This window comes from Poecilia reticulata, linkage group LG6, assembly GCF_000633615.1.
Source record: "Poecilia reticulata strain Guanapo linkage group LG6, Guppy_female_1.0+MT, whole genome shotgun sequence".
Lineage (NCBI taxonomy): Eukaryota > Metazoa > Chordata > Actinopteri > Cyprinodontiformes > Poeciliidae > Poecilia > Poecilia reticulata.
Window position 1 is genome coordinate 20,089,062 of NC_024336.1, and position 17,683 is coordinate 20,106,744.

A 17,683-nucleotide genomic window follows, 5' to 3' on the forward strand; every position below is an offset into this window, starting at 1 on the left:
TCAATAGGTCACATGACCTGGAAGCTATTGAAGAGAACATTCTATTATTTAATATTAAAATAATTGAAATATTGTATGACTTTAAAATTTAATAGATGATATTGAGTCTCATGTAAAAGCATGAAATAGCACTTTCAATTAGTTATTGTGTTACAATTCAAGGCATTTATTAACATTCTTTGACAGGAAGGTTTGGTTCGGTAATTTGTTGACAGTCCCTAAGTGAACCTTCGGGTGCTGCGGCCGGGAGCGGTGGAGAACCGCCGGCCGACATTAGCGTTCATAAATCGGATCAACCTTTAGCTAAACGCCGCTACTCCCCGGAGCTCGAATATCGAATATCCAACTTGAAACTAACTTCACTGCGGTGACATTATGGCGTGTGGAGGCAGAAGTTAGTCCGTTTTTCAATCTTTTTCTCTGTCTTCTTCGTTCCTTGATTGCATGCATAGCGCTCCACACTGCACCCCCTGGTTACTTGTGGTATTACTCAGTTTGTTGCTTTTTGATGCACTTATGCAAACTTCTTGATGACGGTCTAAAATGCACATGGAAACGGCGTGGTCCGTGCGTATTATTAACCTTGAGAATTAAAGAGCCTAAATGTCAGGCCATTTGCCTGACAGCTGATTTTTGGCGCAAAGTAGATAATCAACAGGACACTTATCACAAACATGGCTGCAAATCTTCAACAGAATGAGTGAAAAAAGACCAAAGTCCAGACTTCCTGGTTAAATGCAATGGGACCTTGAGAAGGCTGCTCAGAAACAACAATCTGCAAACTTTAATAAACTGAACTGATATTCTAAATATGATTGGGGCAAATTTCACACACGGTGACTGGAGACTGAGAAAGTCAGATGGGAAAACGACTACATAGTTATTGATATTAAAGATTAGATTAGAAAAAAACAAAAACAAAGAAGCCCTTGGAAATCCTAGTTAACTACCATTCAAGACGATGGATGAGAAGTGTTTGCACAACGTTGCACAAGTGGAGACAGTCTTACCTTCTCCTCTGTTAACTGCGGTTCCTATGGGAACGTATTATGCAAGCAGACTTCCCATGATGTGATAATAAGCAAAAAACACAACAATCTACCACTTTATTTGAGGCAGTGAAGATGATGAATCCACTTAGTTATGAGACTTTTTCCTTGTAAATGTGTTTAATTTTATTGCCGCCCTTGAGGTTAATAACACAAGTTAAACTCTGTTGTGTTCCCCCTCCCTCCCCCCACCATATTTGCCCGATAAGCATGTGGGACTATTGTTCAGGTGGAGGATCAGATTTCACTCCACACCCCAAATTACCCACAGTCCTACAGTAATGACTGTGCGCTCCGCTGGGTCATCTACTCTCCTCCAGGACGTCTAGTTAAGGTAATAATAACTTCAATAAACACACCTTTAAAATTAAAGGTCCTCGCATGTAGATTCTCTTGTAATCTAAAGTTTGATTGCAGCTGACGTTTGCTGATTTTGACCTGGAAGAGTCGGAGAGATGTTTGCATGATTCACTGACAGTTCTGGGAGACGTTGAAGGAAACAAAGAGATTGGTAAGATTAAAGAATTGGATTAAAATAAATCTGATTACAAGATAAAAAAAAACTGGAATACAGTAGGATCTCTTTCAAATGTTTATGTTCACCTTATGTTTATGTTTTATTAGCATAAAGCTGATGAAACCCAACAATTAAGCTTTTCAGAAAAGTAGAATATTACACGAGAGCAATGAGAAAGCTTTTTTTTCCATTCAATTCTGTGCAAAAAGTCACCCCTTATTTCCTTCTAGTTTCTAGTTTGCTTCCAAGCTGCCAGAGTTTCTCTTTAACAATGACTTTGGTCAATGGTTCTTCAGGTCTTTTGAAAATATTTCAAAAGTTTTTCATGAATTCTCAAAGGAGTGTTTTTTTAAAGCCATTTTAGTCTCACCTATTACCGTAATCACTTTAAACTCTAAGCTCATATTTCAAAATAAAAACTTAAGAAAGCATGTGTACCTCTTTAAAAATGACCCGGTGTTTATGAAGCAAAGTACTGCATAAAGAAATTAGAGACGGGCTTAAAACCTTTGCACCGCACAGTACATGGAAATACTTGGAAACAAAAATGCAGAGCTCACGTCTTACTTCTTTTTGTTTTGGAACAAAAGATTTTTGTAATATTGCAGAATTAAAAAGAGCAGTGATCGTTAGTTTATTTGCTTTTTTTTCGTAGCTGTGTTGTGTGGTGACAGTATTCCCCCTCCGGTCGTCTCCTTCAGCAGCATCATGGTGCTTCATTTCACCTCAGACAGCCGCATCACTCACAGGGGCTTCAGCGCAGGACTGACCTTCATCGGGAAGGAAGGTGTGGTTATGTCCTTTAAACAATTCCCCTCACAAGTGAACATAACACCAACATGAATGCATTATGTGGTTTGATCATCTGTCTTTTGCTCCTTACCTGCATGACAAGAAAGTGCATGTATATTTAATGGAGTCTTTCTCGTTCAAGAGCTCTTTAGTGAGATATCATGGCCTCTGTTGTGGCGCTGCGCTCTGGTCAGCTGCGTTTCTGCAGAGGCAATCTTGGTTAAACAAGGCTGAGCTTGTGGCATTTAGAGTGGCTGTTGGGCATTTGGCACTGAGGTGACCGCTGGGAAGTTGGTGTCCCTTTTAAAAAATAAAGGAAGCAACAAAGTTTGCAATCAAAATATAAGGAAAAGTCAGTTATCTCTTTCCAAAACTTAGAAAATGGAGAGACGTTTCAGGCCAATTGAGACTGAGAAACAAACAAACAAAAACAAAAAAAAACCCTGAAAGGAAAATTAAAATCATGACACTTTTATTGCATTATTCATTTTTTCAAAACTTCAGTAAAAAGATCAGAAATGTTGTTGAAATAAAAATAATAATGAAATCATTACTCATTACTTTTCTCTCATTTAATAGTATATTTAAGATGTTGTCGCTTTGGCTCCTGTGTCAGATGGAAACATTAAGATCAAAACAAGAATAGTGAATCATGGATCCATAAAAGCTTCATTTTTTTAAATCCTCCTTGCTTCTGGTTTTCTTTATTTTTGAAAAGGACACTGTGCAAGTGAAAGCACAGGCATATAAGAAGACCTTGAACTGTCTTAACAATATAGTAACATTTTCAATGATTTAGTACAGGCTCACTTTCAAAGAAGGCGGGATATTGTGTAAAATGTACATTTAAAAACGGAGCACAAGATTGACAAATTTCATAAACCCAAATTTTTCTCAAAATGAAAAGTAGTTTACATTTCCAGAGAAATCCCCATAAATGATAAATTACAGACATGGGGAACCAATATGTAGTTTTATACTTTTATTATTATTTTTTTTGAATTTTCGCTCTTTCCTTTGGTTTATTGCTTTGTTTGTATTTCCTTCTAATTCATGTAAACCACTTTGAGCTGCCTTGTTGCAGGAAATGTGCTACACAAATACAATTTATACCATGCCATATCAAATGTTTAGGCTAAGAAGTTAAAATATGAATGTGTTCATTTTGATGGCATTAAACAACATGAAAGCAAGTTAAAGTAGGGGCAATAACAAACTTTTAAAGAACAGGGGGTGGGGGGAAACGGCTGGAGAGGGTTTTTTTTGCATCTAATGTTTTATATATAATTTTCCAGAAAAACTATGTCTTACAAAAGTGGAGCAATTTTAGAATGGAGATCCTTAATAAAAAAAATTGGGAAGATTTTGAACAGTTTATATTCTACAGTTTGTAATTTATCAAAAGATAGGACCTGACTGGTGTAGCAGGCACCCCATGTACAAAGGCCTTTATTTCTCGATACAGCAATCGGGGATATGACCCCTGACCTCAGCACCTTTTTTTTGAGGAACTGTAGATTTTAAAAAACAAAATATTTCTTCTGATTCTTTTAGATTAAATGTGTGTGGCAGTGTTTTTATCACCCTTTGATGGACACAAATGACTTTTCATGTCTGATCTTCTTCATACCAAAACAATCATTCCTTTCAGTTTTTTTTTTTTTAGTTTTTCTTGACGTGTGTTTTCCTTTGTCTCTCAGCTCTCCTTTCTGAATGTCTCCAGTGTAAACTCTCACCACACCCAGAGCCTTGGAGACCTTGGTCTTGCTTTTCCCCTGGCTATCTCTTTCTTCTCCCAGTTTGTGAAAGTGGAACTCCACCCACTGACATCTGCAGTGACTCATACAAGGTGTAGGTAGCAGGTGTGGTTGTATAAGCTACTAGTATTCATAATGCACAAGGAGCAGGAGTTACTTTCTAAATGCTTTCTCGTTCTTTTTTTTCTTTTTTTTTTTTTGCTTTCATGTGATTTTGGTTTTTCTGCCTGCAGCAGTGCTGTTTGTCAGCCAAATGATATTCTGTTTTGCTAGCTTCTTTGGAAACCAGTGAATATTCTGCTTATTGAGGATAACTTGGCAGAAATGGTGACCACTTCAGACAAGAACACATCAGTGTTGCGACTACCAAGTCTGTGTGTTTCCAAACACTTTCTGTCTAATATTTCATTATATTTCCCACGTTTCTGTTGGTGTAAGATGCCTACGCATACCTAAACATGTTAGAAATGGGTATTTGCAATTTGTTTGTAGTAAAGAAAGAGGCGAGCTTAATTGTTTTTCAGTGACTCTGTATTAGGAAATAATCATGTCTTGGCAAAGCAGTGACTCAAAACTTAAACTTAAAGCTTTAACATCTGACCTCGAGTTTTGGTGTGGAGGCAAGAAGAAAACTTTGTTTTACTGCTCCCTCTACTGGTATATCTGAGGAACTACAAGCTATGTTTGATAACAGTGTTAGTTTGGAAGAATTTCCTAAACGAATGCATTTTGTTTTTTTCAAAAATATTTTTAGTGTTAAAATATAACAAAAAATAGACTTTCATTCATTCTGAGCTGAAGTCATAGTAAAATGTATTTCCTCTTTGCCTCAATGATGGATGTTGGAAAGATAAATATGTGTTGAAGTGTCATGTTCTTTAGGGAATAGTAACTTAATAAAAAAATATATCTTAATCTCTTTGTTTAAAGGAACTTTTGTCTTGCAGATTCATTCAAGCATCCGTCCGGAAGCAAAGCTCTGACCCATTAGGTGTTGAGAAACGAGTCCTCGGCGGATCAAAGATTTCATGCTGGAAGGAAATCGGATCACGAAGAGCACAGTGGTGAATCCTTGGAAAATTGACACTTATTGCTGGAATGAGACTCATCTTCATTTAGAAAGAGAGAAACTAGAATTGATCAACCACTTTCTGTTCAGTCTCTGATTGGTGTTAGCTTTCAGGGCGAACATAAAAAAAACATTTACATGTTGATTTACCTGTGTAAAAATAATCTGGTGTCAAGACGTGTTAAAAATTAAATGCAACTTTTGTAGAAATAGAATTTTTCACTATGTTCATAGTCACATTTCTATTAATTGCAATAAAGTATATTAGTTGATTGCACATTTATAGAAGTGTGCAAACTTTTATTTCTTTCCATTTTACTTTTAAGAGGTTTTTTATGTATTTGAAGAGGCGATGAACATTTTATCAGATTTTCAGTATTTAAAAGTAACTTTGGGCTTTAATTTTCTGTACGAAAATTAATTTTACCTTTTGTAAAAGAACATTTTTGCATATATCAATCTGAACCGTCTTGACTCTGACACAGACAATTCAGGTATTAAAAAGGAGTTAAACAGTGTTGTGTCGGTGACAGACAACTTGGCAACCAACGATTTAAGTGGCTCTTTTAATCTTTTTCTTTGAAAAATGCCAAATAAGAAAGATGGTTTAACTTAAACCAATATTTGAGAATGAAGGTGGTGAGATCCAAAGAGCAAATTTGGAAAAAAGTAGTTCTCCAGTCCTTCTTGGACATTATTCATGTTTCTGAAAGACGTGACTTTCAGATCCCTTAAATCTGCAAAAGACGGCATCTGAACCTGGAAATTGTTTTAGAACAAGCTGAAACTTATCACTGGAACAAAAATATGAAGAAATAAGAGGTGGTGGTGTACAAGTTTGTTGTTGCAGTCAAAACCATGTTTGATGTTCCACTTTCTTGCTCAACCACTGAGCAGATCTCCTGCAGAGCTATTGGCCACTTGGTTGTTGCATGGCAGCAGGTTTGTTAACTTTTAGAATAAAAATTAAAAAGAAATGCACTATCTCTCTCTCTCTGTGGATCAGTGTTGATACTGAGTCTCTCTCCTCCCCCTCAGTCAGTGGTGTGATTTCAAGGGTCTTCTCGCTGTCAAAGCACCACTTCTGCACCATGTGACATGATCAGATCCGTGTTTCCATTGGTGCTCTGGACCTGTCACCTTTCTCCCCAGACAGAAAGCCACGCCCCGTTTGTAGAGACTGTGTGTGTGCTGCTGTGGTAGGTTAACGAGGGTGCGTGCGTGAGTGTGTGTGTATGTGGGAGGGGAGAGGAAGCTATCATTGGCTGAACTGTGTGTGGACTCTGGTCTCAGACTGTTGGAAGACAAGGTTCACTTTAGTACACATTAAGCCATGGACTCAAACTTGGTGAGAATAATGCTTTTTTAAAAAAAATTTTATATAAAACAACTTCTCTGTGCATTAAATGTTATATTTACTCATTACTGTATGCATTTTACGTTGCATATAACCCACTTAAATACAGGTTAATATGGAAAAAAAATCTTAACGAGTGATGTGGAAAGCTGTAAGTTTTCTTTTTATTGACTGCGGTCACATTAAACGTAACGTTTTGTCTTGCAGACGATCCCGGTGGTGGTGGCGGTGTCTGTAGTGGTCATAACGTTGCTGTACTTCCTTCTTGGAAACTCTGCAGAAGGAAAAGGGAAGGGCCCTGTGACCCTAAAGGATCCTACGATCAAATACTCGCTGCCGCTCATTAGCAAACAGGTGGGATGAACAAAATAACTTTGAATGTGTTCCCAACTCACACTGGGATAAAAGAACTGGTTAAGCTAAATTAGTCAGTTTAATTCATTCCAATACAGCTAACAAAACAAGACCGACGTTAGTAGCAGCAGTCATTGGCTTTTGTTCTTGGAGAAATTACCAATTTTACAGCTTTGTTCACCTCAAGTGTTTAAATGCAAGACGGAAAGCATCAATGGGGATTCTTGCTGCTGATCTCAACAAAGAGTTTTCATCTTGCTATATTTTTTGTAAGTTCAATTCCAGCTTCTTCCTGTCACATGCTGATGTGCACCTGAGCAAGTTGTCTGCGTGGTGGTGTATGAATGCCTGCGCATTTCTGAGTGCGAATTTTGCTTTTTCTTGTCTGTATGACTGGAAAAACGCAATTTAAGATCAGTCTGTTTATCTCCTGTTATATAATACATGTGGAATAATATGTCTCGGTAAACTTAAGGGACTTCAGAGTGAGCTGCATGCCTCTGCTTAGCGTTAATGTCGAGTAAATGGTTTATACAAAGACTAAAAAACAATATGCATACGGCACTAGGATTCTTTGATTCTGTTCAAAAGTACTTTGCCGATAGTTTTGTCTTAGTCAGATTGTGAAAAAACAAAGATACACTTTAACTTCTCTTAGGTGTATAAGCGTGTTACAAGAACGCAAGAACTTGCGTTCTTGTAACATCTCTTTTCCTGGTTATTACACCAGGAAATAACCAGGAAAAGAGATGTTCCTATAATAACCAGGAACATCTCTTTTCCTGGTTATTACACCAGGAAAAGAGATGTTTTCCTGGTGTAATAAAGGAAAACATCTCTTTATTACACCAGAAGTGCTCTTACAGTAGAGATGTTAAAGATGAGCAGTCTTAAACAGAAGTTTTTTTAAATTATTATCAGTCTAGTTAAGGTCGTATCGTTTGGCTGTTTCACACTCTCGTCTGTGTCCTTGTGCAGGAAATCAGTCATGACACAAAGAAATTCCGGTTTGGCCTTCCATCCGAGTCTCACATCCTTGGACTGCCAGTGGGTAATGAAATATCTCTGATAAATCTGTTTCAGAGTGTCTCGTAAAGAAGCAAGAATGTAGAAACATCTGAGCCAGTTTCACATCTTTTTTTTTTTTTACCACTGAACACCAATGATTTGATTTAAAAAAAACATCTAAATACTCCTAACTGTTAAGAAGCAAACACCTGATTAATATCAGATGAGCTGTACGAAAAAAAAAAAAGGTTAATCTTTTCCCATTTTTGCTGAACATTTATCTTTCTTTCAGTCACATTTAGTCATCTGTCTTTTGCTCCAGGTCAGCATGTTTACCTGTCGGCCAAGGTAAAAGGCAACCTGGTTGTCAGGCCTTACACTCCAGTGTCCAGCGATGAAGACCAGGGATTTGTTGACCTTGTGGTTAAGGTGGGTAACCTTGAATCAACAGAGCTGGTGTATTTTATGTGACAGGAAATGTCCCAGTGTCCAACAATAGTATTGAAATCAAACGTCTTATTTGTGTTATGCTACTTTATACATCACTGTCTAAAGCTGACTTGCATGTAAATAATTTTTTACCTGTTGTTTAACAAGGCATTTAAGAACTGCTTTGTATATGTCAAATTTTTATTTATGCATATGAATTTGTTTCCAAGTGTTTGCTAACGGTTAATAAATCACAGAGAACTCCTTAAATATCAAGTAATTTTACATATGCATGACTGTTGTCAAGATATACTACAAAGGGACCCACCCAAACTACCCAGATGGGGGGCAGATGTCTCAGTACCTGGACAACATGGCCATCGGAGACTCTATTGACTTCAGGGGACCCAACGGACTTCTCATCTACAAAGGCAAAGGTGTGGAGTCCATTGCATCTCAAAGTTAGAAGTAAAAGACACTGCTGCATGTTGACTGTTTTCACCAGCCGGTGGCACTGTGTTGCAATAGGAGGATGAAGCTCTTGATTTCCACTTTCCAAGCTCGTTTCCTGTCTCCTCTCATTAGGCATGTTTTCTATCCGAGCCAACAAGAAGACGGAGCCGCTTGTTCAGAAGTTTAAACATGTTGGAATGATCGCTGGTGGAACAGGTATGTTCGCTACGACCTGTTGATCAGTGTTATCCTATTCATGCAGGCACATTATTGTAATCCGTGTTTACCTATCGCACTTAAATGACTCTACAGTAGGTAAGATAATTCTTTTAGCTGTGCACCAGCTGATATTTTTACGAAACAGAAGATTTATTTTACCTTTGTATCTCACCTGGTAGTAACTTTCTGGCTCTGATTGCCTCAGGTATCACCCCGATGCTGCAGTTGATCCGACGGATCACATCAGATCCTGCCGACAACACCAAGTGCTCTCTCATATTTGCCAACCAGGTCAGTTGCTTTGGGTTTTTTATTGTTTCAGGAATAAAACAATAATTCCTAAAATATAAAAACATGCCTGTTTTTATTGTTGCCTATCTCAGACTGAGAAAGATATTTTACTGTGGGACGAGCTGAAGGATGTGCAGAAGAATCACCCAGAGAAGGTTAAAGTCTGGTACACTTTGGACAAGCCTTCAAAAGGTGAGACTGAATGAAGCAAAATGTTGGTTAGAGTTTTGCTTTAAATCCTTTTGCATCTTCAACAGAACCAGGAACCCAGTAAAAGTCTTCTCCCCAAAGTACTAAGTGGGGAAGATGTCCACTAAGGTTTTATTCCCCCCCCCCTCCCCCAGAGTTTTATATTCAGTTTTTAAAAGGCTTTGGATCACAAAAATAAAATAATTATCTTATCCATTTACTAAATTTTGCTTAAAATGTGTCAGATTTGTGAGTTTTGCTTCCAAGTGAATAAATAAAATGAATAAATACATTTAGCCAATTATGATTTCCAATATTGAACACATCTCCTAATGGATTAAAGTACATCTGATATTCTAACATTGTTTCCAGATCTTCTGTTGTCAGTTGAGCAAATATGTATCTAAGTTAATATTTTTGCTCCTGTTCAGCAGCTAAAACAATAAATGGCACCCATGACCTAGATAGATACTAACGCTTTAAAGTAAATGGTTGGTTTGGTAAATGCAAGAAGCCACATTTTGATGGAGTTCTTGCTTTGTGCCTGATTTATTTAATTTTTTTTATAAATTTATTTTCTCCATCGTGCCGTTTCTGAACTCCCATTCACATTTGTGGCATAATAAACTTGCATGAGGTCTGGTTGTTCTCTGGGCTAATTTAAGGTAGTATTTTTTTTTTTTAAGCTTTTAGCTTGTGTTAATTTTAGAAGTAATGAAGGTCTTATTGTGGATATGAGGGTTTTATTGTGCAACTACCCTTGATGTTGACTGTACACTATATTGCCAAAAGCATTAGCCTGTTTGTGTTCTCTTCTGTGTTTACGAGAATTTCTAAACATCCTGTTTTGAAGTTGGACACTAATGCTGGTTCACATTCTTCGCTCTAGTTCTTCCCAAAGGTGATCTGGCAAGTCAAGTTCTTCCACACCGGGCTCTCTTACCCATGACTTTGCCTTGCTTTGTCGACTTGTGTGCAGTCATGTTGGAACAGAAAAAGGCAAACTGCCATCGTCGTGTAGTTAAACAATTAAATTTTTTTTGTTTGTTTTTATCAGACCCCAAGTCCAAATACCAGAAGTCTTATTCATATTCTTTGCAGAGATTAGATTTTCCAAAGGCCACTAATGTGTGCCGAAGTGGTTTCCTCCTTGATCTGCATCCCATTGCGTATGAACTTAAACACTTTTGGATGCAACATTGCAGCTTTTTTTTTTTTTGAGTCATGAGCCACTACAATACTCAGCTCCAGATCCTTACAGAGTGGTTTATTTACCACAATCAACTGCAGAAAGCTGCCGTTTTCCCATCTGCAGAGTGAATGAAAACAACTGGTTCCCATCATTCCCAAAGTAAAATTAGACTAATTGGAATGCTTTCAAACACACGATCTATTGGAAATGGTGCAGGACCTTTGAAGTTCCCACAAACTATTTGGAAAAAGTAAGAACATCTTAAACCATACTTTTTTTTCCATAAATTCTAAGTCAAACTTAGAAGTTTCTTTTTTTGCTTTTAGCATCTTATTTTTACACATGGATATTTCAAGGTAAAATGAGATTTGTAACCTAAATTTGCTAGGAAAATAAATAATTTGTGTCTTTTTAAAATTTTATAAGGCTTTATTATGAAAAACATATCGATTGTTACCAGAACAGGCTTCATATTAAACTTTGTCTTCCGACTTGAAAATGCCACAAACTTCATGTTAAAACATTTGACATCTAGTGACAATAATGAAAAGGAGGCACTTAAATATGTTCCCACACACACTGTCCATGCGTTGTGGAAATAGGAGGGTAAATTAAGCTGAACGAATCTTCAAACTCTACTGGAACATTCAGAGACCAAAACCAGACAAAGACACGTCAGCTAAAGGAAATAAGAGCTAAAACACTTCTATTTTCTCCCGCATAACCCCAAAAGGACGAGAGGTTAGTTGTTGCATAATCCTGCTTGTGTTTTGCCTGTTAGTTCCTCACATAAATGCAACACATGACCTCTGAGGTTTGGTCCGGCTAGAGACACACTTGGTCTTCAGTGGGGTTGTTGTTTGGATTTCTCAGAAGAAGAGATGTGTGATTGAAAGGATGAGTAAGGAAGAAAAAAACAGTTGTGTTCACTGGCGTCTCTCATGCTGCCAAAAATATGTTTTATCTTTCACGACAAGATGGGTTAAAAATAAAGTAGAGGAAGTGTTTAATCTTGACAGAGAAGAAGCTAGAGGAAACCAAAACTATCTTCTGGTTTACATTTGTGTTTTTGGTAACATTTCAGTGCTTTGGCTGATTATAAATAAGTACATTTCTTGATTAAAGCTGATAAAACAAGTTTCTCTAATGACTCTTTTCACCTGTATTTGCAGACTGGAACTACAGCTCAGGGTATGTGACCCTTGACATGATCAAGGACCGCATCCCTGCTGCGTCCAGAGATGTACTGATTGTCCTCTGCGGACCTGCACCCATGATCCGTAATGCTTGTCTGCCAAATCTGGAAAAGCTGGGACACACAAAAGAAAATATCTTTGCATACTAGGCATGTTCAACAAATCGGTTATTGTTTGTTTTTTTTAAAGGTAAAAAGAAAAATCTTAACAGCATGCAATTTTATTAAATGCTTAACAACCACCTAATCCAAGAGAGATTTAAAATAAAGTGTTGCCACATTTCACTTGTGCATGTAGCTGGTTTGTCCTACTGATCTTACTTTTACAGTCACTGTGTTGTTTATAAAACTCAGTCAGAGCCACTATGCTTTAAATAAGCAAAGCTGCATTTCATTAGAAATTAACTTTATTTTGTTTAATGTTATTTAAACACTAATGAAGTTAATAAAAAATGCATGAAGTGCAATAAAACAAACTTGAAGTGTCTGGCTTTTAATGTCGTTAAGAACAGGAAAATCTTGTATAGCGTGAGCTCAAGAATACCGTTTAGTATGGGATTCTTGCTTTTGTGTTGCTTTACTTGCACTGACAGACTTGTCAGAATTTCAGAAACACTTGCAATTCTCAATTCACTGAAAAATAGTATATTTTTTTATAATATGCCTTATTTTACTGTATTTCACTCCCTATTTTGAATGTCATTTAATGTCAAGTTTTTTAAATTGATAAAGAGGAAACTTGCTGCTTTTTTTTCTTTTACGAACATCCGTTTTTTTTCGTTCCTACAGATAAGAAACACTTCGTTTTGCACGAAAGAGTTAATGAATATATATCCGAAAACCCTGAACGCATCACGAGTAATGCTTGTGCTTCTCTGCGAACATGTCGCCGTAGGACTTTGTATCCAAACTTTAGCGTTTATTTTGCAACTTTCTGCATGTTCGCTTATGGCATTGAGATAATTATGCCGTGTAAGGAAAGTGGAGACTTAGTCGCAGCTATGCACAGGATTTTAATCAGCAACTGTGTTATTTTAGTTGTGTTATTCGGCCCAAACTTACCGGTTTCTGAGAGTGAAGGACTCAGTCCGGAGAGATCTATCGTTTGGGGTCCAGGGCTGGATCCCGACGCAGTTTTACCAGTCCGATACTTCTTCATTCAGGCGGTTAGCTCTGAAGGAAGAAACCTGACCTTATCACCAGGTAAACATCCCGAATACCCTCCACTTTGCTTGCTGTGCTTTTTGTTAAACTATGCTAGCCCCACCGAACTGAAATTATGGATCACTGACTCTGAAGTTAGCATCTGATTCGCAGTGTCCAGTTCAGCGTGAGAAAAATATTTCGCATAAAATAAATGATTTAAAAATATTCTACTTTACCAGGTAAAATCTCTTTAATGGGTTTTTGTGAGAATGTATAAATTCCCTCTCTGTGCGCTGAAAATTCTTCCTTTAACTAAATATTTCCACCAAGTTTCCTGATTTTATTAATGCACAGCTTGAATGTAAACTCTGCAAACCACTGTGGAATTTAGCATGGCTTTTCTATTTTTTTTACGTGATTGAAACATTTTTAGTGTCAAATCTGCCTTATTTCTAAATTTGTCACTAATAACATTGGTTTTATTAATATACATCTTATTCAGGCTACATGATCGAAAATCAAAATTCCAGTCAGTTCTTTACAGCCACTCTAAAGTTCTAAAATAAAAAAAATTTTATTAGAAAAACACCTTTATTCTGTGCTGAATTACGGATAAAAAAAATCTTAGTAAATGAAAGCATATAAAACCTACTGAACTATAAAGTTACCACCAAATATCAGGATTTTGGTTAAACTTTACATCCTTACTTTAATTCTTCCATATAGACATGACCAAAAGAAACACAGTGCTGTCAGAAATCACATGTCCCATTTCAAGAGGATCTTCTTCAGTTTAGAATAATTAATATCACGACTGAGTTGTCTGACTAAGCCAGTTTAAATAACATGAAATCCGTTTGTCTTCTTTAGGTAAAGGGACATTTAAGGTGAAGATAAGTCCTCTCAACAAGGAGGAGTACATCCGCATCCACGTTCCTCCGCCTCTGGACAGAGGAGACGGGTCGTTTCTGATGAGGTACCGCCTCTACGGATCTGCAGTCGAAGGTCTGAAGGTTGAAATCCTCCACCTGGACGCTGCTGTGGCCAAGTCGCCATATGTTATCAAGGGTGCGTCTCAGCAGATTTTAATCTTTTTTGAAAGTTATTTGATATTTTGAAGTGTTTTTGTTGAAGGGATTTTTCTGTTTGCATTTTCTTAACAATAAAAAAAAAATCTAATGCACGGGGTACATTCATGGTCAGTGTTAAGGAATGGACAAAAAAAATAAAAAAATAATAATTAAATTTAAATATAGTGTATAACCAAATCACCACACCATGTTACAAACCTGAACAGTCAATTCTTAGACATATAAAAAAAAAACGTACTGAAGTCCCTCTCATACGCATGTTAAGAAAAGTTCACATTTTAGCATGATCTGGATTGAATTTCTGTCCATAATTAGTTGATATTGAACTTTTCTTTTCACCTGAACGTAACTTTAGTCTCATTTCTTGTTGATCCCCAGGCCCAGTCTATCATGAATACTGTGACTGCCCTGAATCCGACGCCTCTGTCTGGCAGAGCGTCCTGCAGTGTCCTGCGAACGAGCCCCAGATTCTGGCCGACTTCCAGTCCTTCCCTGCCATCGACCTGCAGCATCTCAGACAGGAAGTGCCCCTCAGATTCTCCAACAGAGGGGGGCTCGTTCATTACGCCATCGTTGACAACAAGGTGTATCGGCGCACGCTGGGAAAATACACAGACTTCAAGATGTTCTCTGATGAAATGTTGCTGTCGCTGACGAGAAAGGTATAATTTGGCTTTTAAGGCCTGATTATCAGAATATTGAGTTGCCATCTAATATGTTTTGTTACGTAAGGTGAGAGTGCCCGATGTGGAGTTTTTCATCAACGTGGGCGACTGGCCTTTGGAGACGAGGACGGAGGGAGCTCTTCCGATCCTCTCCTGGTGTGGCTCCACAGATACGCGCGACATCGTCCTCCCCACCTACGAGGTGACGCACTCCACCCTGGAGACGATGAGAGGAGTCACTAACGACCTTCTGTCTGTCCAAGGAAACACAGGTAGCTGGACCGCCATACACAGTTGATGGCTCGAAATTTGTGACAACTTGTTTAGAGAAAGCAACTCGTTTCACTTTGTGGTAACTGTGGAGGAGCTAGGGAGATTACCGCTCTAGTAGACTTTGGCAGTAGGACAGATGCATCCACAGATAAAAATGTGGCAAGAAAGCCGTAGTGTTAGACTTAATAGTCTTAGCAAAAGGCAGAGCATTTTGGTGTGAAACGTTACTTTGACTCATTCACATTGTGCCTCAGTGGATCTGTAACATGTCATTTAAATGGTAGGAGTCAGAACTGAATGATATTTCATAGATTTAAATTAATCTATTTCAGTCTGAAGTTGTCCCACAACGTTTCCAAATCATTTACCAATGTATGAAATTTAGAGTTCTGCATTAATGACCACCAGGGGGCACCAGCAGGCAAGCAACAATGTCAACTACTAACACCTAGTAAACAGCCATTTTCTGGAGCGTGAGCTTCAACTTGTGAAAATATTTTTTGGCACAACGAGGGAAGTAAACGAGCAGCAGGCATAAGAACTTGTCAAATAGTTGAAAAAGCAAAAAGAACAGAAAACTTTGTGCTTCCTTTGGTTCGGAACAACACAGGATCTTTCACTTAGCTTTAAAAAAAAAAGATTTTAAAATGATTCACTGAGAGTCTTCAACCAACCCTATTTACATTTATCTGAGTTAATATTGGTCATTATTGGGGACTTTGAGCTGCAGAAATTCACACTTTATGTGCACCATTTTCTTTATGGTCTTTGTCTTATTTTCTTATCCATACCTTAAATGTTTTTTTCTTTTACTAATTAAAGAATTAAGAAAAGCCCCAGTCAGAACTTTAAAATCGACCCAAATCACAGAAAAAGAGCGTTTTTCCTCAATTTCTCTTCATGAAATTAGGAAAGTGTAGTAATGGAAAGAGGAAGGGAGTTTTTCTAATTTCTTTGTAAAAGTTTAAGCAAAGATGATAACAATGGGGGTGTATATATAGTGTACCTGTCTTTTGCTTTTTGTTGTTGTTGTTTTTTTAAAAAATAATACCGGTTTTCCTGCCAGGTCCCCCGTGGGTTAATAAAACTGCGCAGGGTTTTTTCCGTGGTCGAGACAGTCGGGAAGAGCGTCTCCATCTCGTGTCTCTGTCAAAGAAATCCCCGGAGCTGCTGGACGCCGGCATCACGGGGTGGTTCTTCTTCAGAGACAGGGAAAAACAGGTGGGCAAAGCACCACTTGTGGGATTCTTCGACTTCTTCAAGGTGAGAAAACGTAGAAGTACACGTTAGTTAATCCGACTTTTAATTAACAGATAAAAATCTGAGTTGGATTTCCTTCTTTAAATTGAAATTTCGAAAGCAGATTTGGGACCACGGCGCATGTGGTGAAACTTTGTGCCTCTACTTTCAGTACAAATACCAGGTAAACGTGGACGGAACAGTTGCGGCGTATCGGTTTCCTTACCTTATGCTGGGAAACAGTATGGTTCTGAAACAGAACTCGCAGTACTACGAACACTTCTACGGACATCTGAAGGCGGGCGCTCACTACGTTTCCGTGCGGAGAAACCTGTCGGACCTTTTGGAGAAAATCCAGTGGGCCAAAGAGAACGACGCCGAGGCGGCGGAGATCGCCCGGGCTGGACAGGCGGCGGCCAGAGATCTGCTGCAGCCCAGCCGGCTCTACTGCTACTACCACCGGGTGCTGCTGGCGTACGCCGAGCGCCAGGCAGGGCGGCCGACGCAGCAGGCCGACATGGAGCTGGTGCCTCAGCCGGACGATCACACAGCCGCATGTACGTGCAGGAGGGAAGATAACAAAACAGGATCCAGTAAGAATGAACTGTGACTGCCCAACCGTAGATAGTTACAGCTCCATTCAGTGGACTTTTTTTTTTTTTTTTGTGGAAAAAAAATCCTTGCTGATACAAAAAGGGAAGCAGATGAGTGTTACTGATGTTTATAGGAAACATTTCATACTTTTATAAAAAACGAAACAAAAAAAAAACAAAAACCCTTTTTTTAATGCTTGCATCTACAGGAAGTTGTGTATGTAAACAGAGGTTGCTTTTCTAACTGTGTGTTTAAGTTAAAATTTATAACTTTCTTAAGTTTACTTGAAATACAGCGAAGTACATTTTTTTTATGCCTGTGGGTAGAATTGTGTATGAGGTAATCTTTTTATTTTACCATATTTCTGACTAAAAGTTGTATTCATGGTTCAGAGTGGCCCAGCCAGAGTCCTGACTGAAATCTGGGGAGGGAGATCAAAATTAGGGTGATGGAAACGACGCCTTCCATCTTCACAGACAGTAGAGAGATATAATCGAAACATCAGTTTAAACGTGGAAGGAGATGCTCAGCTAACAATAATGTTTTGTTGGCAGCAATGCCAATAAAGATTTTTCCAATCATCGTTTTTTTTGTTTGTTTTTTTTCCAATGCCATTTTTAAAAAAATAAAATAAAAAATTAAAGCTTTTTTTGCCTCCAAGTTTTTAAAGAAATGCTTGCCTCAGTTCCCGTAAGAAACGGTTTTCCTGGTTGAAGGAAAATAATTGTAATTTGAAATCTGCCCAATAAGTTTGGGCTTAACCGTATAGTAGATGGAATACAATTAAATAAAAGTTTTCATTAC

General features: G+C 38.0%; 3 protein-coding genes across 6 annotated transcripts in view; all 3 read left to right on the forward strand.

Moving 5' to 3' along the window:
- The window catches only part of LOC103466254 (ovochymase-2), an 18,274-nt gene extending 12,807 nt beyond the window's left edge, over positions 1-5,467 (forward strand). For 2 of the 3 annotated variants that reach the window (XM_017305525.1, XM_017305526.1), the window contains exons 13-17: positions 1,259-1,383; positions 1,467-1,560; positions 2,222-2,353; positions 4,059-4,209; positions 5,063-5,467. In XM_017305525.1, the coding sequence (XP_017161014.1) occupies positions 1,259-1,383; positions 1,467-1,560; positions 2,222-2,353; positions 4,059-4,209; positions 5,063-5,183 (623 nt within the window). In that variant the 3' untranslated portion in view covers positions 5,184-5,467. The remainder of the gene's footprint in view (positions 1-1,258; positions 1,384-1,466; positions 1,561-2,221; positions 2,354-4,058; positions 4,210-5,062) is intronic. The other variant, XM_008411718.2, reaches the window with a different exon arrangement.
- A 955-nt stretch (positions 5,468-6,422) lies between these two features.
- cyb5r2 (cytochrome b5 reductase 2) lies at positions 6,423-13,971 on the forward strand. 2 transcript variants are annotated; one of them, XM_008411722.2, is made up of 10 exons: positions 6,423-6,532; positions 6,749-6,895; positions 7,874-7,946; positions 8,226-8,332; positions 8,640-8,769; positions 8,918-9,001; positions 9,210-9,295; positions 9,388-9,487; positions 11,849-12,021; positions 13,888-13,971. In XM_008411722.2, the coding sequence occupies exons 1-9, from the start codon at positions 6,518-6,520 to the stop codon at positions 12,019-12,021; spliced, it is 915 nt and encodes a 304-aa protein (XP_008409944.1). In that variant the 5' UTR covers positions 6,423-6,517; the 3' UTR covers positions 13,888-13,971. The 2 variants fall into 2 exon arrangements, with proteins under 2 accessions (XP_008409944.1, XP_008409943.1); XM_008411721.2 differs by lacking the exon at positions 13,888-13,971 and having other exon boundaries at positions 6,424-6,532; positions 11,849-12,156.
- Positions 12,695-17,460, forward strand: poglut3 (protein O-glucosyltransferase 3). Its single transcript, XM_008411720.2, has 6 exons — positions 12,695-13,074; positions 13,888-14,085; positions 14,487-14,770; positions 14,841-15,045; positions 16,113-16,309; positions 16,458-17,460. The coding sequence occupies exons 1-6, from the start codon at positions 12,810-12,812 to the stop codon at positions 16,893-16,895; spliced, it is 1,587 nt and encodes a 528-aa protein (XP_008409942.2). The 5' UTR covers positions 12,695-12,809; the 3' UTR covers positions 16,896-17,460.
- Positions 17,461-17,683: the final 223 nt, after the last annotated feature.